The 24596-nt window shown below is 52.6% G+C and overlaps 1 protein-coding gene across 1 annotated transcript in view; it reads right to left on the minus strand.

The window, feature by feature from the left end:
* LOC144734100 (uncharacterized) overlaps window positions 1-24596 on the minus strand; it is a 91692-nt gene that overhangs the window by 38473 nt on the left and 28623 nt on the right. The window contains exons 5-16 of the mRNA XM_078616160.1: window positions 21153-21256; window positions 18501-18553; window positions 17390-17423; window positions 16491-16534; window positions 12176-12813; window positions 10846-10972; window positions 8946-9016; window positions 8132-8258; window positions 6793-6863; window positions 6026-6152; window positions 4615-4685; window positions 1526-1652 (exon numbers count right to left, since the gene is read on the minus strand). Coding sequence (XP_078472286.1) covers window positions 1526-1652; window positions 4615-4685; window positions 6026-6152; window positions 6793-6863; window positions 8132-8258; window positions 8946-9016; window positions 10846-10972; window positions 12176-12813; window positions 16491-16534; window positions 17390-17423; window positions 18501-18553; window positions 21153-21256 — 1594 coding nt within the window. The remainder of the gene's footprint in view (window positions 1-1525; window positions 1653-4614; window positions 4686-6025; window positions 6153-6792; window positions 6864-8131; window positions 8259-8945; window positions 9017-10845; window positions 10973-12175; window positions 12814-16490; window positions 16535-17389; window positions 17424-18500; window positions 18554-21152; window positions 21257-24596) is intronic.

Raw genomic sequence — 24596 nt, forward strand, 5'->3', positions numbered from 1 at the left:
AGACGGAATTAACTAAACATGCGGCAGTCACGTAACACTCGTTCCCCCCCCATGCTCAACGAAGCACACTGCAGATCCCACGGCACAGTTTACAAGTGTCGCGTTACCCAGTGCGCCACGCGAGCCGGGAATGTGTGAACGATTTTAATAATCGCCGGGACCCATATCTTTACGGGAGAGAGGTCCTCGCCCATAAACATCTGCCATGACGAATACGAATAGGTGTTACCCTTTCTGGCAAACAAAACGGTCGTGTTAAGATGTTCAACCACCAAATAGAAACCTTTTGCAAGGCATCACGTCCGCATTAACCACACGTACTTGCGGTGAACATGTAAACAAACTCCGATAATAAATATATGGCATTGTCATTGAAATTGATTGGACTACAGCAGAGACAGCCTTCTTTAGGGCCTAGTCTCTCACCAGTGTGAGACCAGGGAACGCCAAAAGGCGAACGTCTGGCAGTTCACCAGCACCGATTCGAGCGAGCCCGACTCTGCTGACGAGACACTGGGATGTCGAAAGCAGTACCGGCGGATTTTTCTATTTTTCTCGCGCCAAATCGCCGTTGCTGGGATTCTGCACTCCCAGAAGGGACGTTGGGAGCAAGGCCTTGCGCGAAATATATTCTAGTCATCGCTGGCTCTGCCCCGCGGGACTCGATCTATTCTTGCACTCGGAGTTAAAAAGCAGAATGAGGGATAGACAAAACGTGTCTCAGAGCACATGCAAAAGTAGCATGAAGATGATGATGATGACGGATGATTTGCAGAACATAATAATGAATCCAGCCGGCCGGTGGGCCGTAGCTCCAGCGAGCAATCAGAGCCACGTGATCGTTGAGCCATAAAAAATAATCGGAATTAGAACATGAAGTTATACCTGGCCACAAATACTCGCTCAACGAAGTGGCTTATCATCAAGGTGGAACATTTATAGCAGCCAAATACCGAGAACGCACGTCAGAAAAATCCACGCGACCACGGGGTGAGAGAGAGAGAGAAAGAAAACACCGCAAACTCCAAATATACAGCAGGCGTCAAGGTCGGGATCGAACCCACGACCTCCTGTATACCAGGCGAGGTAGTTAACATCTCCTAGCCACCGTGATGATGATGAGAGAGAGACACGCAAACTCCAAATATACAGCAGCAGGCGTCAGGGTCGGGATCGAACCCACAACCTCCTGCACACCAGGCGAGGTCGTCAACATCTCCTAACCACCGTGATGATGAGAAAGAGAGAGACACGCAAACTCCAAATATACAGCAGCAGGCGTCAGGGTCGGGATCGAACCCACGACCTCCTGCGTACCAGGCGAGGGAGTTAACATCCCACCACCGTATCTCTGGGACCTTGGATTCAGCCATCGACTCAATGGGTTGTATTCATCTCCAAGGTTAAATAGAAGGACGCAAAAATCAACGCTCATCGGCCGCGATCGTTCCGCTGCTGGATGAAGGGCACCGTTCCTTTTCGCAGCGACTCGTCGCACCCGGTGGATACCGCGCGGACCACGTACCATCGCATCGTGGCGTTACTCTCGGGGTTCTGCATGCACGGTACGGATGCCGACTGGCCAGCTTGCGTCGACGGCCACTCGTACTCCCCTCTGTCCACGATGACCGCTGTGATCCACCGACAGAACACTGCAAAGACAAACAAAGACGTAGATCTGCCGTGTAGCCTTAGTAGACTGTTGGGGCAAGTGTTGTAAGCGAGCAACTATGATGGCCGGCATGGCACACGAGGGGGTGGGTGGCCAGCACCACGCCCGACCGCCTTTGTCTCCCCAGTGGCGACGTTTACACACCACACCGGGTACTAACTTTAGGATGAGTCGATTTAGGAGAGGCACAGGACCAGTTCGGATATTTGTCACCGCTGTTGGCCACGAGTGGGAATCGGAATTCGAACTCAGGCCACTGGGTTTGTAGCGCAGGCGCATGGACGCGTGAGCGAGTGAGCGAGCGAACGAGTGCACACACGCGTGAGCTAGTGAGCGAGTGCACACACGCGTAAGCTAGCGAGCGAGTGCGCACACGCGTGAGCTAGTGAGCGAGTGCACACACGCGTGAGCTAGCGAGCGAGTGCGCACACGCGTGAGCTAGCGAGCGAGCGAGTGCACACACGCGTGAGCTAGCGAGCGAGTGCACACACGCGTGAGCTAGCGAGCGAGTGCACACACGCGTGAGCTAGCGAGCGAGTGCACACACGCGTGAGCTAGCGAGCGAGTGCACACACGCGTGAGCTAGCGAGCGAGTGCACACACGCGTGAGCTAGCGAGCGAGTGCGCACACGCGTGAGCTAGCGAGCGAGTGCACACACGCGTGAGCTAGCGAGCGAGTGCGCACACGCGTGAGCTAGTGAGCGAGTGCACACACGCGTGAGCTAGCGAGCGAGTGCGCACACGCGTGAGCTAGCGAGCGAGTGCACACACGCGTGAGCTAGCGAGCGAGTGCACACACGCGTGAGCTAGCGAGCGAGTGCACACACGCGTGAGCTAGCGAGCGAGTGCACACACGCGTGAGCTAGCGAGCGAGTGCACACACGCGTGAGCTAGCGAGCGAGTGCGCACACGCGTGAGCTAGCGAGCGAGTGCACACACGCGTGAGCTAGCGAGCGAGTGCGCACACGCGTGAGCTAGTGAGCGAGTGCACACACGCGTGAGCTAGCGAGCGAGTGCGCACACGCGTGAGCTAGCGAGCGAGTGCACACACGCGTGAGCTAGCGAGCGAGTGCGCACACGCGTGAGCTAGTGAGCGAGTGCACACACGCGTGAGCTAGTGAGCGAGTGCACACACGCGTGAGCTAGCGAGCGAGTGCACACACGCGTGAGCTAGTGAGCGAGTGCACACACGCGTGAGTTAGCGTGCGAGTGCACACACACGTGAGCTAGCGAGCGAGTGCGCACACGCGTGAGTTAGCGTGCGAGTGCACACACGCGTGAGCTAGCGAGCGAGTGCGCACACGCGTGAGCTAGTGAGCGAGTGCACACACGCGTGAGCTAGCGTGCGAGTGCACACACACGTGAGCTAGCGAGCGAGTGCACACACGCGTGAGCTAGTGAGCGAGTGCACACACGCGTGAGCTAGTGAGCGAGTGCACACACGCGTGAGTTAGCGTGCGAGTGCGCACACGCGTGAGCTAGCGAGCGAGCGAGTGCACACACGCGTGAGCTAGCGAGCGAGTGCACACACGCGTGAGCTAGTGAGCGAGTGCACACACGCGTGAGCTAGCGAGCGAGTGCACACACGCGTGAGCTAGCGAGCGAGTGCACACACGCGTGAGCTAGCGAGCGAGTGCGCACACGCGTGAGCTAGTGAGCGAGTGCACACACGCGTGAGCTAGTGAGCGAGTGCACACACGCGTGAGCTAGCGAGCGAGTGCGCACACGCGTGAGCTAGCGAGCGAGTGCGCACACGCGTGAGCTAGCGAACGAGTGCACACACGCGTGAGCTAGCGAGCGAGTGCACACACGCGTGAGCTAGCGAGCGAGTGCACACACGCGTGAGCTAGCGAGCGAGTGCACACACGCGTGAGCTAGTGAGCGAGTGCACACACGCGTGAGCTAGTGAGCGAGTGCACACACGCGTGAGCTAGTGAGCGAGTGCACACACGCGTGAGCTAGCGAGCGAGTGCACACACGCGTGAGCTAGCGAGCGAGTGCACACACGTGTGAGTTAGTGAGCGAGTGCGCACACGCGTGAGCTAGTGAGCGAGTGCACACACGTGTGAGTTAGTGAGCGAGTGCGCACACGCGTGAGCTAGCGAGCGAGTGCGCACACGCGTGAGCTAGCGAGCGAGTGCGCACACGCGTGAGCTAGCGAGCGAGTGCACACACGCGTGAGATAGCGAGCGAGTGCGCACACGCGTGAGCTAGCGAGCGAGTGCGCACACGCGTGAGCTAGCGAGCGAGTGCGCACACGCGTGAGCTAGCGAGCGAGTGCGCACACGCGTGAGCTAGCGAGCGAGTGAGCACACGCGTGAGCTAGTGAGCGAGTGCACACACGCGTGAGCCAGCGAGCGCGTACAGACGCGCCCACGTAGAGAGAGTGGCGTTCAGATAAACACGACACGGATGAACGCAAGCGGGGCAGGCTTTGCGCGCACTGACACCTGATCCCCATCCCTCCAACTCCCCCCCCCCCAACTCCCACACCCCCCCCCCCCCCGTTTCCAGAGGAAACTTTTTACCAAACTATTTTTCCAAGTGCTGTTTAACCCTCGCCAACGTTTCCACTGCCCACCGGTGCACGGCAGAGAGGGATAAAGGTGCAGCCCTGCAACTGCTTGCTCGCGACACCGCTGGTGGACAGGTCTCACACCAGCCGGGAGCTCTAGAGTGCCGTCCCTAGACGGGATTTGGGGTTTTGCCTTCCACGCCGGAAAGACGTCTCATAGGAGGGAGTACGTACACCTGCACCGGTGAACCCGTTTACATCGCTGAGTGGGATTTATGAAGCGGGGGGAGGGGGTGGGGGTGATGGGGGGGGAGGGGGGGTGATGGGGGGGTGATGGGGGGGGGGGGTGATGGGGGGGGGGGCAGTCTGTACATCGTGCCCACTTCGACGCGCCGGCTCGGACCGCGACCACGACTCAAACTCTCACCCTGAATGTCCTCGCAGGCGCTGACATCCGCATCCAGCCACTGGGCACTGACACCAAACGGCATCAGCTCGCTGTTGCAAACATAAACAATAAACAACGACGCGATCAAAATCGGCTTGGGGGAGGCGTTCATCCAGCAGTGGATTGTGTACGCATGCTGAGTTTATTTTACATCGTCTTTCACCGACTGGGGGGGAAGGACAAGAAACTAAACACAAAAAGCAGTTCCAAAAAATTGAGTTTTCAATTGAGATTTAAAGTGCAGAGCTCCCGTGGCTTCCTAATATCGGAAGGCAGAACGTTCCAGACGGCCGCAAGAAGCACATCTGAAAGCATGCGACGCGGTGACCATTTTTGTTCGATGGCCACCCAAAAGCCGCTGCTGCAAGGGATGATGATGATGATGCTGCTGATGAATTTTGACAATGGCTGATGATGCTGATGAATTAACTGGGAGAAGCGTCCCCAATGAGCATGAAGGCATCGTGGAAGGCGCCACGGTGGCTAGGCGATGTTAACTCTCTCGCCTGGTAAGCAGGAGGTCGTGGGTTCGATGCCGACCCTGACGCCTGCTGTATTTTGGAGTTTCCATGTCTCTCTCCCCGTGGTCGCGTGGATTTGTCTCCGGGTCCCCCAGTTTTTTCCCCCTCCATATTTAGAATCAACATCACGCGTTCAGAGTCTTTGGCGAAAATACATTTCCACGTGAAGATAAGCCACTGAAGTTGAGCTCGTCATCTGTGATCGCCAGGTCGCTTCTGGACACAAGAGCTCCATGGTGAAGCTCAGAGGGCCTTTCCCGGTAAAAATAGTTTATAGGGGTTTCCTTTTGCTTTCATATTAGCAAAACGCGAGCCCGATACAGCACACAAGCGGGTGTCGTAATTCACGGACGATAACCCCCGACGCGACTGAACCGTATGGAGGAGGCGGGAGGTAAAAGGTGGTGGGGGGAGGGGGGTGAGTGCCCTTCACTGCCCCAAGCAAGTGAGGGACGCCAAGTCGGGAAGAAGGTGGACGGTCGAATAGGGACAGAGGTAACGGACGGAGGGAGAAGTATAAACAACCGAGTGAGGCAAAGCTGGTGTAGTAGGGTGGGTGGAGGGGGAAGAAGGGGGGGGTAGTTTAACACGTAGGCTTTCACGTCCAATATTATTCATAATAAACGTCTTTGGGTTAGATCGCGTTATTATTTATAAATGTGTCGTAACCCTCCACCACCCGACACGGCCAATCAGTAAAAAAAGTGTCACGTTGACAAAAGACAAATAGTTCACTGCTTTAGCCCACCGGTGTGTTGAATAGGGAATCCACAACATTTACAATGTTTGAGTACGACGTTTCGCTGGCAATTACATCCAGCATCATCGGATAACTTAGTTCTAGAGTTGGGGCTGCGATCGTCACTGACCAGGTGCGCGTGGCCGTCTGGTTGGGGTTCTGAGCACAGGGCACGGAGGCGTTGAACGGCGACCGCGTCTGGGGCCAGCTGTAAATGCCTTTGTCGCGCGTCGCGTTCACCTCTTCCCGGCAGACGGCTGCAGACAGACACACAGACACACACACACAAGCAAAGATAAAGATCACCTGTATAGCCTTAAACAGATTGTTGGGGCAAGTGCTGTTAACGAGCACCTATGAAGGCCGGCACGGCACACGAGGGGCTGGGTGGCCAGCACCACGCCAGGCCGCCTTTTTCTCCCCAGTGGTGATGTTTACACATCACACCAGGTACTCATTTCAGGCTGAGTCGACCTAGGGGAGGCCCAGGACCGGTTGAAATAATCGTAGCTGGTGTTGGCTGTGAGCGGCAATTGAACCCGGGTCGCCAGGTACGTAGCGCAGCGCGCTAACCGCTACACTACCACTCCCCACACGCAGACACACACAGACACACACACAGACACACACACACACAGACATACACACACAGACACACACAGACACACACAGACATACACGCACGTGCGTCAAAGCGTACACAGGTGTACAACAAAGACAACCCCCCCCCCCCCCACCTCGTATAGCCTGAACAGACTGTTGGGCTAAGTGCTGTTCGCGAGCAGGAGCTGTGAAGGCTGCTCGCAAACAGGCTTCCGAGGGGGTGATGGGGGGGGGGCAGTCTGTGCACCGTGCCCACCTCGACGCTCCGGCTCAGACCGCGACTCGAACTCTTACCCTCAATGTCCTCGCAGGCGCTCACGTCCGGATCCAGCCAACGGGCACTGACACCAAACGGCGTCAGCTCGCTGTCGCAAACATCAACAACAAACAACATCAACATCGGCTTGGGGGAGGCCTTCATCCAGCAGTGGATGGTGTACGTGTGTATGTTGAACTTCGCTGGTATCTTACGTAGCTAACCGTGTGAATTGGAGGCGGGGGAAGGACAACAGACTAAACACAAAAAGCAGTTCTAAAGAAATGAGTTGTCAATTTAGATTTAAAAGCGCAGAGCTCAAGTGGTTTGCTAACATCGGAAGGAAGAGCGTTCCAGAGGGCGGAAGAAGGGCATCTGAAAGCGCGCGATGCGGTGACATCATTTGTTCAATTGCCAGCCAAACGCCACTGTTGCGAGGGATGATGATGCTGATGAATTTTGACCATGGCTGATGATGCTCATGAATTCACAAACTGCGAGCGCATCTCCAGTGGGTGTGGAGACATCGTGGAGGGTGCCACGGTGGTAAGATGTTAACTACCTCGCCTGGCCTACAGGAGGTCGTGGGTTCAATCACGACCCTGATGTCTGCTGTATTTTTGGAGTTTGCATGTCTCTCTCCCCGTGGCCATGTGGATTGTCTCTGGGTCCTCCAGTTCCGCTCCCTCCATATTTATAATACACGTGCGTTCAGAGTATTTGGCCGCTATAAATTTCCACATGATGATAAGCGACTGAGTTGAGCTCGTCATTTGTGATAGCCAGGTCACTTCTGGAAAAAGAGCTGTATGGTACAGCTCAGCGGCCCTTTCGCGATAAAATGTAAATCGTTTGTAGAGGTTTTTTCTTTCATATTAACAAAACGCGAGCCCAATACAGCACACAAGTGGGTGTCGTAATTCACGGACGATAACCCCTCGATGTGACTGAACCGTATGGAGGAGGCGGGAGGTAAAAGGTGGTGGGGGGAGGGGGGGTGAGTGCCCTTCACCAACCAAGCCAGGGACGCCAAGTCGGGGAGAAGGTGGACGGTCGAATAGAGATGGAGGTCACGGAGGGAGGGGGGAAGGAAAACCAACCGAGTGAGGCAAAGCTGGTGTAGTCGGGTGGGTGGAGGGGGAAGAGGGGGGGTACTCTTTGGTTCTTTCGGTAAAGTCACGTAGGTAGAAATAAAATAAAATCACGACGTTTCGATCGCAAAACACAAGCAATCCTCATCAGGTGGTTGTTCCACCTGATGAAAATTGCTGGTGTTGCGATCAAAGAGTATGCATTCCTGCAGTCACGAAAGCTTCAAATCAAGAGGGGGGGGGGGGATAAGTTTAGTGCTAGAGATGGGGCCATTTCGTCACTGACCAGGTGCGCGTGGCCGTCTGGTTGGGGTTCTGAGCGCAGGGCACGGAGACGTTGAACGGCGACGGCGTCTGGGGCCAGCTGTAGATGCCTTTGCTGCGCGTTGCGTTCACCTCGCCCTGGCAGACGGCTGCTCGAGGAACACACGCACGGACACAGACAGACACACACACAGACACACACATTTACAAAGATAAAGATCACCCGTATAGCCTTAACAGATTGTTGGGGCAAGTGCTGTTAGCGAGCACCTATGAAGGCCGGAACGGTACACGAGGGGGTGGGTGGCCAGTACCACGCCCGGCCGCCTTTGTCTCCCCAGTGGCGATGTTTATACGTCACACCAGGTACTCATTTGAGGCTGAGTCGACATAGGGGAGGCCCAGGACCGGTTCAAATAATCGTAGCTGGTGTTGGCTGTGAGCGGGAATTAAACCTGAGTCGCCAGGTTCGTAGCGCAGCGCGCTAACCGCTACACTACCGCTCCCCACACACATATATACACACACACACAGACACACACAGACACACACACACAGACAGACATGCATACAGACAGACATGCACAGACACACACACACACACAGACAGACATACATGCACGTGCGTCAAAACGTACACGGGTGTACAACAAAGACAAAGATCCCCCCCCACCCGTATAGCCTGAACAGACTGTTGGGCTAAGTGCTGTTCGCAAGCAGGACCTGTGAAGGCTGCTCGCAAACAGGCTTCCGAGGCGGTGATGATGATGGGGGGGGCAGTCTGTGCACCGTGCCCACCTCGACGCTCCGGCCCGGACCGCGACTCGAACTCTTACCCTCAATGTCCTCGCAGGCGCTCACGTCCGGATCCAGCCAACGGGCACTGGCAGCAAACGGCTCCCGCTCGCTGTCGCAAACATCAACAACAAACAACATCAACATCGGCTTCGGGAAGGGGCCTTCATCCAGCAGTGGATTAAGTACGTGTGTTTCAGTGGCGGCTCCTGCAAAATCTCTCAGGGGGGGCAAATGTCTGGATGATTGATAAGGATAAGGTCCACCCATGGAATGGATAAATTAACAGCTTAAGCATGTAAAGGCAACTTCACTTCTTTAATATTAATGAAAAATAAAGTGACTCTTACAATACATCTTCTTTGTTTCTATATTCACTATTATTACAATCCACTCAGTTTCTTTTATTAAAGATTCCACTAGGTGGCGACAAATTATATTGTTGGATGAAACGTGCTTACGTATAATGACGTAAGCACGTTAGTGCGAGCCCTCCCGGAAGCCATAGAGAATGCATTGCAGCGCCCGCCCTTCGAAAAAAAACATCTTTGAATGTAAGTCTATGGGGCCACTCGGGGCGATTCTCAGCCGGAGTGAAATCGCCCAAAAAGAGGCGGTACTCCACAGAACGTGACATGACGCTGATTGGACTATATCCAGAGGCACAGTAACGGCTGAGATTGGTGGTGCGTCGCCCAATCGCCCTAATGAAGAAACCGCCCCTGGTGTGTTTGTACTTTGGACTTGTTTGGCATCTGTCGTAGCCAACCGTGCTCATCGGAGGTGCGGGGGAAGGGCAACAGACTGAACACAAAAAGCAGTTCTAAAGAAACGCGTTTTAAATTTAGATTTAAAAGTGCATAACTCCATTTGCTTCCTAATATCAGGAAGAGTGTTCCAGACGGCCGCAGAAGCGCATCTGAAAGCGCGCGATGTGGCGACCGTCTTTGTTCGATGGTCAGCCAAAAGCCGCTGCTGCAAGGGATGATGATGATTCTAGATTTGAAGTTTTTGTGACTGCAAGGATCCATACTCTTTGGTTTTTCGGTAAAGTCACGTAGGTGAAAATGAAAACAACTAAATTAAATCACGACGAAACGTCGTGATTTAATTTAGTTGTTTTCATTTTTATTTTATTTTATTTCTACCTACGTGACTTTACCGATGATGATGATGCTGATGAATTTTGACCATGGCTGATGATGCTGTTGAATTCACAAACTGGGAGCGCATCTCCAGTGAGGTTGGAGGCATTGTAAAGGGCGCCACGGTGGTGAGATGTTAACCACCTCGCCTGGTATGCAGGAGACCGTGGGTTCAATCCCAACCCTGACGCCGGTACATTTTGACTTTGCGTGTCTCTCTCCCCATGGTCGCATGGATTTATCACCGGGTCCCCCGCTTTTTTTTCCCTTCCACATTTAAAACCAACGTGTGTTTCAAGTATTCGGCTGCTATACATTTTCCACGTGAAGATAGTTTAGTTTCGATTTAAAGCTTTCATGACTGCAGAGATTCATCTTCTTGGTTCTTTCGGTAAAGTCACGTAGAAGGGAAATAATAAAATAATAAAAATAAAACATAATAAAATTCTCACGACGTTTCGGCCACAACGCAAGCACCCGTTCTCAGGTGAAAAACAGGGCTGTCGGAAAGACAGCGTCCGAATGAACACCACCAAGCTTTGTCAAGGCGCTCTCCTCCTCTGACCAAGCTTAAATATACGCTGCCAAGCTTGGTGGTGTTCATTCGGACGCTGTCTTTCCGACAGCCCTGTTCTTCACCTGAGGACGGCTGCTTGCGTTGTGGCCGAAACGTCGTGAGAAATTTATTTTATTATGTTTAATTTTCATTATTTTATTATTTCCCTTCCACGTGACTTTACCGAAAGAACCAAGAAGATAGTTTAGTTCTTTATATCAGGGCCGTATCGTCACTGACCAGGTGCGCGTGACCGTCCGGTTGGGGTTCTGAGCGCAGGGCACGGAGGCGCTGAACGGCGATCGCGTCTGGGGCCAGCTGTAGACGCCTTTGCTGCGCGTCGCTTTCACCTCGCCTTGGCAGACGGCTGCTCGAGGAACACACACACGGACACACACACAGCCAAAGACAAAGATCCCCCATATAGCCTTAACCGACTGTCGGGGCAAGTGCTGTTAGCGAGCACCTATGAAGGTCGGAACGGTACATGAGGAGGTGAGTGGCCAGCACCACGCCTGACCGCCTTTGTCTCCCTAGTGGCGATGTTTACACACCGCAACAGGTACTCGTTTGAGGCTGAGTCGACCTAGGGGAGGCCCAGGACCGTTTCAGATAATCGTCACTGGTGTTGGCCGTGAGCGGGAATCGAACCCGGGTCGCCAGTCTCATAGTGCAGCGCGCTATCGCTCCCCACAAGTGCTGTTAGCGAGCACCTATGAAGACCAGCACGGCACACGAGAAAACGTGGCTGGCTAGCACCACGCCCGAACCACCTTTGTCTCCCCAGTAGCGATGATGTTACAAACCGCACCAGTCAACCTAGAGGAGGGCCAGGACCAGTGCAGATAATCGCTGTCACTGGTGTTAGCCGTGAGTCGGAATCGAACTCGGGTGGCCGGGTTCGTAGTGCAGCGCGCTAACTGCGACACGACCTACACACAGAGACACGCGTGCAGCGCTGAACATGATCTGGCATGCGACGGGGTGGAGAGCGGTGGGTGGAGTGGTGGGATGGGTGATTTGTTCACCTTTCTTGTACTTTACACCGCTATCGTGGTTTTTTTTGTATTGTTTGCTTTACAGATAATTGGATCGCTCCTGCAGTATGAATATTCTGATTCTGAAACGTGTGACCTCTTGCGGGAGACAGAGAGAAAGCTAGAGAGAGAGAAAGCAAGAGAGAGAAAGCTAGAGAGAGAGAGCTCGACTTTGACTTTTAAACAACTTGTATTGCCGCCAGCAGCAACAGCACTGGAGGCGATTCCGATATGAAATACACAAAGTCACCAGCAAACAAATAAACGCTATAAATCCACGCGCTGTGGCGCTAAATGCACCGCGCACAACACGAAATAAAAGCCACGTGGTGGTGGTGGCCATCGCGCACGCCACGGTGACGAGCGAGCGCTTCAGAAGGTGAACACGAGGGTGCCGTCCACGCTGGTACAGAGAGGGGCTTTTCCGGCTCCCCGGCGTGAGAGAGAGATAGCGAGAGATAGATAGCGAGTTAGAGAGCGAGAGAGAGATAGCGAGAGATCGAGAGATAAACTCTCAGCGCGCTTCCCCGTACCGAGATCAGCGACGGAGGAGAGGACGAGACGAGCGCTGAGCTCCGGCTGGGCGACGTAGCCGGCGTCGGCCTCACTCGTACCCACGTCCCCCACCCAGCTGCTGCTGCTGTTGCTGCTACTGCTGTTGCTGCTACTGCTGCTGTTGCTGCTGCTGCTGTTCTGGCTGTCGTCGGGGCCATCCGTGCGGGTGGTGGTGGAGCTCTCAGGCTGGTTGATTGCCGAGCTCCTGCTGCTGCTGGTGCTGCTGTCACTGCTCGTGGATGTGCTGTTGTTTTGGTTGCTGCTGCTGCTGCTTATGTTTCCATCACCGTTACTGCTGCTGATGTTGTCGTTGTTGTTGTTGCCGTTGTTATTGTTGTTATTGCCGTTGTTGTTGTTGTTGTTATTGCCGTTATTGCTGTTTTTGTTGTCGCTATTTCCGTTTGATCGCTTCCTGCGGTTGCTGTTTTGGCTCCCCGTCTGGTTGACGTCTGATACCGGCGCGTTGCTGCTGTTGTTGTTGTTTGTGACGCCGCTCGCGTTGCTGATGGAGAAGCTGGTGTTGAGGCTCTGGATGATCTCGCTTAGCGCGGTGGCCGAGTCACATCCCACGCCGTCCAGGGCACCCACAGCCGTCAGATGCACCGTCCCCGCAAAGCTGCGTGTGAGGACATCGTCGCAAAGAGAGACATGGGTTTCTTAGTTTTTTCTTTAAATTACAAATTTTCTCCGTCCTGTTATGCCGGTTCATCTATCAAAAAAAACAACAAACATGCCCTGCCACCTTTTTTTTTGCGCGTGGCATTTTCAAACTGTGTCCTCATTAACAAGTGGAACCGTACAACTTGAGTTAAACTCGTTCGTGTGTAATGCGATCACGAGATGATGATGACGCCACATTTAATGCGATAATCCATCTAAACCCGTGAGCTTACCGACGTAGAAGAATAGTTTTGCAATCCGTTAATGTTTGGGACCATTGCACAAGATGACGATGCAGCAATGACGTTTGGATGGTCGAGACGAGGGAGAAGGTGATAGAGGCGCAGCCCCTGCATTTCCTCTCTCACGCCACTGCTGCCAGTAGGGCCTGCACTAGGGGGCGCTCTGGAGAACCCCCCTGTAGAGTTCTAGATTTGAAGCTTTCGTGACTGCAAGGATTCATATTCTTAGGTTTTTTCGGTAAAGTCACGTAGGTAAAAAAAATTAATAAAAGTAAAATAAAAATCACGACGTTTCGGAGACAACACAAGCTTCCGTCTTTTTATTTTATTTTTTATTTTACTTTTATTAATTTTAATTTTCTTGGTTCTTTCGGTAAAGTCACAATAAAACATAATAAAATAATTCTCACGACGTTTCGGCCACAACGCAAGCAGCCGTCCTCAGGTGAAGACCAGGTCTGTCGGGGAGACAGCGTTGTGGCCGAAACGTCGTGAGAATTATTTTATTATGTTTTATTTTTATTATTTTATTATTTCCCTTCTTCGTGACTTTACCGAAAGAACCAAGAAGATGAATCCCTGCAGTCACGAAAGCTTTAAATCGAAATTTAATTTTAATTTTTTACTTACGTGACTTTACCGAAGAAACCTAAGAATATGAACCCGCTGGAGAGGGTTATTGGCCTTTGCCATGCTGGTCAGACGTCCAACTTTGAAGAGGTGAGGCTGCCCACACTTCACCACCACCACACGCAAACCTGCCGATCGACGGTGGACTACTGAATGGTAGAGAGGTGGTCGGAGATTTAAGACAAATTTGGCCATTGTTTTTTTTGTTTAACTGCTGCGCCTGGAGATGAAACCGGGCGGCCTCTGGATTGCAAGTCCAGCGAGCCGTCACCTTACGGCAACATCCGGCCAATGATGTGACCGATCATTAAAAAGAATGTGACGAGATCACGATTAATGATGCGATAGTATCTGAGCTAATCCATTTAATTACCACTCAACAGATTCGTCAATAACAACTGTGTGTGTGGCCTTTAAATACAAATATATAATAGGTGACGTTTCGGGCAATGACCCTTCAGACTGCATAAAAAGGTTAACAAATGTTTTGCAATTCACTGTGACAATTGAAGACGTGAACAAAACCGACGATTGTTGTATGGCAGAGGATGGCAATGCTGATGTGAACTCGTTTTTTGCGTCCGTAAATATATATGCACAGACTTAATGGAATCAAATTAAGTTGTGAAAACCCCAATAACAACGGGCCAGGTCTGATCCTTGATTGAACAGCTGAAGCATATTACCTTGGCGAATTGTCGCATTGTTCGTGGCGGAGACATTGGAATAACTTCAGTTGCATAACTTCAGTTGCATAACGCCAGTCGCTCATGAATCCGCCAAAAGCTCAAAAAATGTAACCGATATATTCTCAATATTTTGAAAGAAGCCATGCATGTCAGCGCTTTCATTTTAGTTCACATGTGTTTTTATATATTTTGCGTAAATGGTAATATAAAACCAATGTCTATTTTTTTTAGAGGGTGGCCTCGTGGTTCAGAAATTCACAAGGGCACTGAAGCTGGCAGCGAATGACATTGTGAGTCTGAACCGTGGGATTCAGCCACCTGTGATTAAACCAGCGCCTCCTATCTCGTGGATGGAGTGGGTCTCACCTCCGCACACTGAATGACTGCACTAAGAAACCCATCACGGTGGTAAAATAATAAATACATTTCTCCCTAAATGTGGCCACGTTCCAGCTCTTAAGAATTAATAATTTCAGTTTTACTTCCCATGTGATCAAAGCAATGAACCCTCGTGTGGATAAAGTCACTTAGATTATTTAGATTATTTTGCCGCTATGAATTTCCACATCATAAGCCGATTTTTTTTTTGCTATAATTTGTGGCCAGGTCGATTCTGAAAAATAATTTAATCGGATTCCTCTAGTGTCAATAAATATTTTGATTCTGAATTTGACCTTTTTTGCCAGTATCAAAGTATGAAAAACATATTCTTATTCTGACTTAAAGTAAGAACATTTGATATTGTGCAACACTCTTATGAGTCCAGTCTATCAGGGCTCTCAAAAGTAGTTCTGTGACGTTTCCTTCCAAGGGCCGTTTTCTCTACCACGGATGGGGCGGGAGGGGGGGGCGATGTCTTGCCAGTCTACGACAAAAGTTCCGAATTATCGCTTCGTCTTGACACGACACCGATGGCACAAAGTTGGCAAGAACGCAACACAAACAAACACACAAATGCCCCTAAAAATGTACATCCCACTGATACATTTTGATTTAAAGCTTTCGTGACTGCAGGGATTCATATTCTTGGTTCTTTCGGTAAAGTCACGTCGAAGGGAAACAAGAAAATAATACAAAAATATAAAACGTCGTGAGAATTTTATTGTTTATATATATTTTTATATTTTTTATTGTTTCCCTTCTACGTGACTTTACCGAAAGAACCACGAATATGAATCCCACTGACATATTTTCAGGAAGGAACCTGACCATTTTCAGGAGCCTGACAATTTTCAGGAACCCGACCATCTTCAGGAACCCAACCGTACCAACCACCACATAAAATGTCCTCGCACCAAAAAACGCTCAAAATCACAAAGGCTGTTTAATTTCGGAAACCTGCCGGGCTTGAGAGAGAGAGAGCGCGCAAAGCACGTGCATATCCTGCGCTCGAATTGCGTGGCTCGGAATGAACCTGACGCTCAAAGGAAACAATGTCAACACGAACCACGGCACGCATGTGAACACCTGCTGACCGAATGAACGGACGTCTTTGTGTGAGACTACTCGCCCACAGAGCCGGATTAAGTTTGATGATGGGTGGGGAAGTTTGGGGGGGGGAGGGGATGGGGGGCATTGGGGCTGTTATAGTTTGGAGGTGGAGGTAGGGGGAGGTGGGTCCCTCTGTATATTCAACTCTTTCACTGTTCTACCACAATCGCTCCGTGGGCATTCAATCGCCTGGTTGCTGCGTGCTTTAAATGCGTCGCGATGTGCGACCCCTGCAGACGAATCGCGGTCAAAACGAACAAAACGTATTTACAATCTGCACTTGACCGGCAGTAGTAACACGTGCAGTGCCGCTATGGGCAATCACGACTTTACCCCGTAGGATGTATCACCCTGCTGCAAATATTCAATTTCGATCATTACAACGCTGTATTAATTTTGTTTAGATTGTGGTGGGTGGTGGTGAGGGGGTGGACTTCAAAATCCAAGCCTCAGCACCCCCCCCCCTTCCCGGGGTTCTGCACCCCTTTAAGGACCCCCCCCCCCACCCCCCCGTGATAATCCGGGCACGCAGAACGAATTCTGGAGCTGAAGCCGCGGCTGTGTGATGACGCGGGCCTCACCTGAGTGACGCACTTCCCCCGCCTTGAGTGACACCTCGCGATCCCTGCGGACACACGCGGGACACACGCGGACACACACGTGTGACACACGTGTGACAATAAACACCACGCGGAATGTGTCTGTTTTTCTCTCCCTTTCTATTTGCTTCGACCGCAGCAGGGTCGCAACAACACCAACACAACAATGTAATGGGTCACCCCGGCACGGTGTCTTTTAGCGGCTGTCACTGTCGCCCCCGTGTGTGAGAGTGCCACCAGCAGTCGGTTCAGGCTATACGGGGGATCTTTGTCTTTGTCTTGTGTTAGTACGTGGGGGGGGGGGGGGGGGGGGTGTAGCGGTTAGCGCTATGCTGCGCTACGAAACCCGGCGGCCCGAGTTCGATTCCCGCTCACGGCCAACACCAGTGACGATTATTATCTGAACCGGGGGTTTCTCCTAGGTCGACTCAGCCTCAAATGAGTACCTTGTGCGGTGTGTCGTGAACATCACCGCTAGGGAGACAAAGGCGGCCGGGCGTGGTGCTGGCCACCCACCCCCTCGCGTGCCGTGCCGGCCATTCATAGGAGCACTTGCCCCAACACTTTGTTAAGGCTATACGGGGGGATCTTTGTCTCTGTGCGCGTATATGAAATGAGTCAGACGTGTGGTGGGGTGAAGTGTGGATACTCCGACATCTTCCAGGGTGTCTGACCAACGGCGCAGAGTGGGCCAACGTATCGCTCGTTCAAGTGAAACTCTGTCCGCCAACAGTGGCGTTGAGAGAGTCACTTGCACCGGCTGGACGTTGAAGTGTTTGCCCCCCTCTCTCTCTCTCACTCGAATAATCCGCAAGGCATCTGCGACTAAAGCCTCGCATTCCCGAGCGCGCCGAGGTAAGCCCGAAGCAACGTTCACTCACCTCTTCCACGTCCTCTACGTACAACCTCACGAAGCTATGACAAAGGAAAGAGGTGGGGGGGGGAGAGAGGGGGGAGATGTCGGGCAGTGAGAATCAACATCAGTTCGGCTCTTCGGGAACAATCAGAACCCGGACAATCGCGGCGTGAGAGCTGCACAGCGACAGCGAGAACCCACGGGCCGCTGAGATTCATCGTCATCACTTGCTCGGTAGATTAACCCGCGTCCCGCACCTCCGATTAGCACGAATTGGCTACGTACGATGCGAAAGAAGTTCAACATCATACAATGATCTCCCGTATAGCGTTAACAGGCCAATGGGGCAAGTGCTGTTCGCGAGCACCTATGAAGGCCACAACGATGTTCGAGGGGGTGGGTAGCCAGCACAACTCCCGACCACTTTTGTCTCCCCAGTGGCGATGTTTACACAACCGCACCAGGTACTCATTTGATGCTAAGTCGACCTAGGGGTGGCCCAGGACCGGTTCAGATAATAATCGTCACCGGTGTTGACCGTGAGCGGGAATCGAACCCGGGTCGCAGGGTTCGTAGCGCAGCGTAGCGCTAACCGCTGCACCACCACTCTCCCCGCACGCACGCGCATCTCGTTCCAATTTGTAGCCCGCGGCGTGAGGTGTCTAGCCGCGGAGACGCAACTCCTCTCCGCGGGTGGGGGGGGGGTGGAGGTCTGAGACCCCAAGACCTCCATCCTGCCCAAAGTTGCGGAAGACATCGTCCCATTCGGTGCGAGCGTCAACTCGAGAGGAGGAGGAGGAGGGGGGGGGGAGCAGAGTCAAGGTGCCGAGTAACGGAGCCTCCGTCTGGCGCAGGGTGACACAACACACGGGCCCCCCAAACGGGCATGGATCTGCCAGCAGGGGGAAATGTTGACGCGTGATTTAGCTCAATGGATCACCCCCCCCCCCCAGCGGCAGCTGTCCCTTTGCAGCGAGTCTGCATGGAACCTGCAAGAGGGAACGAGTCTCTTGCTGCGTGTGTGACACCCATCGAGCGCACGTGGAAATGTATCGAAGTGTTTTTTTTTCCTCTTCCAAAATTGGGATCGCGACGAGGGCTTGGCGCGCGGGGTGCGTGTGAAGCTCATCTCATGCCTGATGTTCCCGAGCTCCGTGCTGAACGGGAGGTCCTTCATCGCCTGCTGAAACTGCGGGTGGGTAAATCACAAATTGTGTCAGGTAGCCGGCGACTCTGACGACGCAGCCGGATTCTAACGCAAACGGTGTATGCAACACGAGACATGTATACACACACACATGGAACACGTGTACACATACACACAAACACATGCACGTGTACACACGTGTACACATACACACCTACACGTGTACACGCGTGTACACATACACACGCGCGTGTACATACACACACGTGTACACATATACACATACACGTGTACACGCGTGTACACATACACACATACATACACGCATACACACACATGGAACACGTGTACACACACACACGTCAAACACGTGTACACACACGCACGTGGGACACGTATATACACACACGTGGAACACGAGGAAACATGTACACACACGTGGAAGACGTGTACACATATATACACACGTGTTACACGTGTACACACACACGTGTAACACGAGGAAACATGTACACACACGTGGATCACGGGTCCACACACACACGTGGAACACGTGTAAACATGTACACACACGTGGATCACGGGTCCACACACACACGTGGAACACGTGTAAACATGTACACACACGTGGATCACGGGTCCACACACACACGTGGAACACGTGTAAACATGTACACACACGTGGATCACGGGTCCACACACACACGTGGAACACGTGTAAACATGTACACACACGTGGAACGTCTGTATATTGAACTTATTCAACACCACACGTAGCCAACCCGTGCTACGTCTACGTTCAACAACGGGTTGCCTGGACTCGTGTGAAGCTACTGCACGTGCGTGGGACAAAAAGAGCTTCATAGCTCATCGGATTCCATGCGGCCTAAATAAAGATTCCGATTCTGACTGTGCGAAGAGGCAGCGAGGGGGCGTGCGTGCGTGCCTCCTTATCTCGAGTTGCAACTGCAAAAGGACTAGGGTTTTTTTGGTTTGTGCGCATGTGTGTGTACGTGTGTATAACCCTTCCCAAGAGGCCCTGCTAAGTTTATCTCGAGCGGTTGCTGTGGACAATCACAGCCAGAGGGGGAACGTTTCGCCTTTGTCTCCCCGGTGGCGATGTTTTTTTACGCACCGCAATGGGTGCTCGCTTGAGGCTGAGTCGACCTAGGCGAGGCCCAGGACCGGTTCAGAAAACAGTCGCTGGGTGTTGGCCTTGAGCGTGAATCGAACTCGGGTCGCCGGGTTCGTAGCGGAGTGCGCTAACCGTTGCACTCCGGCTCCCCACATATACCCAGATGGATAAAATAAAGACAAAAATCCTCCATATAGCCTGAACAGACTGTAGGGACAAGTGGTGTTAGCGAGCGGCATACGAGGGGGGGGGGGTGGGTTGGCACCACTACGCCCAGCCGCATTTGTCTCCCCAGTGGCGATGTTTACACATCGTACCAGGTAATCATTTGAGGCTCAGTCGACCTAGGGGAGACTAAAACTGGCTAAAACACGCACTCACCCACACACGTGGGAGTTATTTCATGCACTCACTTAAATGCTCATTCTTCCATTCACTCACTCAATCACCCGAATGATCATTCTTTCATTCACTTGCTGAACCAAATGCAATTTTTGTCCTTCACTCACTCACTCACTCACTCACCCATATGCTAATTATTTCATTCACTCATTCACTCACCCAAATGCCAATTCTTTCATTCATAATAAAGCTTTTTTTCCCTTTCATTCACTCACCCAAATGTTTATTCTTTCACTCACCCAAATGGCGAGCGTTAGGGCTCGGGTGAGTGTTGTTATTGGTGTTCGCGCTGAGGTTCATGGTTAAGCTCGGCGCTATTGCAATGATCGTGGTTGTTCGTGTTGGGGTTAGGGCTACGGTGGGCAGTGGTGGAGCGTGGTTGACATGGGTCCTCGCGCAGTACATTAAATGCCCCCCCCCCCGGACACCAACGCCTGCCCCCCAAACTTTGTAGCTGGCATCTGGGCCCCTCAAGCAGCGCAGTTGCACCGCCTGCACACTCAGTAGCTACGTTCCTGCGTGCTATGTTAGTCTACGGGTCTCTATGTATCTCTATGGGTCGAGAGTGGGTCGATTGGTCTCTATGTAAGTCTACAGGTGGATCGTGCGTTTATGGGTGTTTATGTAAGTATATGGGTGGATAGTGAGTCTACTGGTCTCTATTTTAGTCTGTGGTGGAATAAGGGAGTGTATTGTTCTCTATGTAAGTCTATGGGTCCAATGATCGACTGACTATGGGTCCAATGTTAGTGTACGATCTCTGCGTAAGGCAATGGGTCTACAGTGAGTCTATGGGTCTCTATGCAAGTCCATAGTTCGATATGGTAGTATATGGGTCTCTATGTTAGTCTGTGGGTCCCGTGCTAGAATTACGAAAGCTCCTATGTTAGTCCATGGGTCTCTGCGTAAGTCTATAGGTCTCAGTAGTGTGGCGTCGTTGGCATTGGCTGGGTTCCAAGCAACGTAAGTGCCCCCCCCCCTCCTCTACCCCCCCCCCATCCCTCTTAGCCCGGCGCCTGTTTGCCCCCTCCGGCACGTGGGGGGCCTCGGTGCGAGGGGTGGTGGGGGGTGATGGGAGGGGGGGGCAACCCCCTTCCGTCTCACCCAGGACGTCGCCACCGTCGCCAGGAGCTGCTTGTCCACGGACCGGTTGCCCGCGGCGTTCACCTCGGCCCGGAATTGAACTCGGAAGTTGTCAACGACGTCTCCTGCGTGAGCGGAGCACAGAGAGAGAGTTCAAGTTCAAGTTAATGTATTAGGTATAGCCCTGTGAGCCATTCGGCTCTTGAATCGGGTGCAACCGCAACAAACAAAAAACAAAAACATGAACAAAAAACATCTTAAAGTGAATGTGTGACTAAGTGCAAACAGAAAATCCAAGAAAAGACAGCAAAATATTGTAGAAAAAAATCACCGTACACCAACGCTGTGTGCAAAAATCCCAGTGGGATGCAAGTCAAACAACAACCACAAGACAGGGGGGGGGGGGCGTCAGGGGGAGGAGGAGCCGTCGCACACCCTGCCACGTCTCACACACACGGGGTGGGCTAAACTCGGCGGTTCTTCACGAACTTTCAGAGGGGCAGGGCGGGGGGAGGACCGCTTTCGCCGGGGAGACATCATCGCCAGTGTGAGTGAGGTGGCCGCCGCACGTCCGGCACCATTGGAGGTCCGGTGGCAGGACGACCAAAGTAAGCGCAACAAATGAGCAAAGTTGAGTAAAAGACGCTTCTAACAACTCGCAGTCGACCCATGCAGAACCAACGCCGGTCCATAGCCACGGAGCGCCGCCGCCTCTGTTGGATGTGGGTCACGGTTCGGCAGCAAGACGACGTGGCAGGGAATGCTCGTAGCAACTTAATCGGACGTCGCAAACGGCCGCTTGCCAACGATTGTTGCCGGCGGGGTGGTGGCGGCCCCGCGCGCGGCGTCCGATGCGCTGCGGTGACACCGGCGGCGCGCGATGACATCTCTCGAAACCGATTCCCGGCTGCCGCCTGGAACCGCGGTGCGCACCGGCCACCGCTGGTGACCGAAAACCAGGGGTGGGGAACGTCCGGCCCGCGGGCCGTATAAGGCCCCGCGAAATCATTTTGGTCTGGGCCTGCCAAGGCAACCGCAGGCGAGACTCGAAATTCAATAAATCTCGGAGCAAACTTGGAAAAGCAGTTGCGAGTAGCAGCAACATCAATACCGGCTAGCATCACGCGCCTCGCCAAAGAGAAGCAGTTCCAGCACATCGCATTATGGGTGAGTTAAGTAAACGTTTGACCAAATATAACGGGCTAATTTATAAGTTGATCATTTTGTATGGCCCGCGAATGATGTTCTAAATATCCAAATGGCCCTTGGCAGAACAAAGGTTCCCTGCCGTAAACGCCGCTCCTGCCACGGGTACACGGAGCAGCGAATGACATCGGGGGAGGCGTGTGTGCGAAGAAGAAGACGAATGGAACGGAGCGTCGCGAGTCAGTGGGGAAGGGGGGGGGGCTGGTAAACGAAGTGGGGGGGGGGTGGGAGGGCGGGAGGCTCGCGACTGGGTTTTCATCCAGCAGTGGATTGAGCGTACACCAGAAACCCGCCCTCTCCCTCGCCTCGCATCGTGAGCGGCATTCCGGCACTTTACTTCACCATCGGATGTTGCCCGCGGCGCTCACGGCAAGCGCCGGCCTTCGTCAGCTGTGCCGACAACTCTGTAGGTACTCGCGTTGAACTTCTTTCGCGCCGTACGCAGGTGCGGGTGAAGGACAACACAGACGGCAGCAAGTGGCGTGGCTATTGTGTGCGCAGGCGGTGCAACTGCGCCAGGGCCCCATTGGGCGCAGCCACCTATGGGAGCCGTGGGACGATGTCGTGGGTGTCTGGACACCCACAAGATGGTTTGCTGTCAAGTGCAGGGCCTGAGCAGAAATCGGTATCACCGAAGGCAGAACGTCTCAAGTCGTACCGATGTGTTTATTCGCTTAGCAATGGTTACTATTAAATTTCGATTTAAAGCTTTCGTGACTGCAGGGATTCATCTTGTTGGTTGTTTCGGTAAAGTCACGTAGAAGGGAAATAATAAAATTATAAAATTCAAACACAATAAAATACAATTCTCACGACGTTTCGGCCACAACGCAAGCAGCCGTCCTCAGGTGAAGAACGGATCTATCGGAAAGACAGCGTCAGGTGAAGAACAGGTCTGTCGGAAAGACGCTGTACTTCACCTGAGGACGGCTGCTTGCGTTGTGGCCGAAACGTCGTGAGAATTGTATTTTATTAGGTTTTATTTTTATTATTTTATTATTTCCCTTTTCCGTGACTTTACCGAAAGAACCAAGAAAATGGTTACCATTGATAAGTAATTAATTGGTTATCGCAGAATTCACCGCTGTTGGCCACATATATACATTGGAACCAGCTGAAGCGATGCCATGCCCGGATGGCACCGACAAAGTGAGATGATAACCTGGTCTGGGTTGATGGACCCTCTGGCCAGGAGCCATCTAAGGCTGACGCCAATTACGCTGATGACGGACACCTTGAAGGGTTCAGGAGCGCGTGAACAGCAGGCCCAGCGCATACCCTCGCCAGTAGTTTAATAGAAACACATTCCTGCGGAGGGAGCTGGTAGGAACGTTGGGTTGCTCGGTCAATAGCCAGGGTCAACGGCGGCGTGGTGTATTCCGCAAGAATGCCCGACTGTAATGGCGGGCACAAGCCGGCGTGAGTAGGTTAAACGGTGAGTTTTATAAGGGCACCACGAGGTGACCAGCCCCTCCCCACCCAGCCCCACCCTCCCCACCCAGCCCCTCCCTCCCCTCCCCACCCAGCCCCTCCCCACCCTCCCCTCTCCACCCAGCCCCTCCCCACCCTCCCCTCTCCACCCAGCCCCACCCCTCCCATTTTTGGATGATCGACGGACGGACGGACACAATAATCCCCTGTGGGCTAGTGTAACCAGGAGGTTCCTACCAATATTATATAATATAATTATAGGGACAGTGGAACGCTACTCATCTGGAGCCCAGTTACCTGTGACCCCTATTATCTGTGGCACCATAATCTAAACAACCACTCGGAACCATTCGCTATAATACTATGCAATTGTAACATAATAGACAAATACAGTATTGTTTTAAAACTACAGCGGGTACGGCGTCAGACATGCAAATTGCGTCTCTAAATGCTGCTGCAGAATTTGCACCGCGCACGGAGGCGCGGGGAGCCACAGGCAAAGGCAGACACAACCGGTGCCAACAATTCTAGATTTGAAGCTTTCGTGACTGCAAGGATTCATTCTCTTAGTTTTTTCGGTAAAGTCACGTAGGTAAAAAAATTAAATTAAAATTAATAAAAAATAAAATAATAAAAATCACGACGTTTCGGAGGCAACACAAGTCTCCGTCATCAGGTGGGACCGTCACAGCCAGATTTGCTGTATCAAGTGAGTTGCTGTATCAAGTGAGGCAAATCTGGCTGTGACGGTCCCACCTGATGACGGAGACTTGTGTTGCCTCCGAAACGTCGTGATTTTTATTATTTTATTTTTATTAATTTTAATTT

This window comes from Lampetra planeri, chromosome 50 (genome assembly GCF_965212315.1).
Source record: "Lampetra planeri chromosome 50, kcLamPlan1.2.h2, whole genome shotgun sequence".
Taxonomy (NCBI): Eukaryota; Metazoa; Chordata; class Hyperoartia; order Petromyzontiformes; family Petromyzontidae; genus Lampetra; species Lampetra planeri.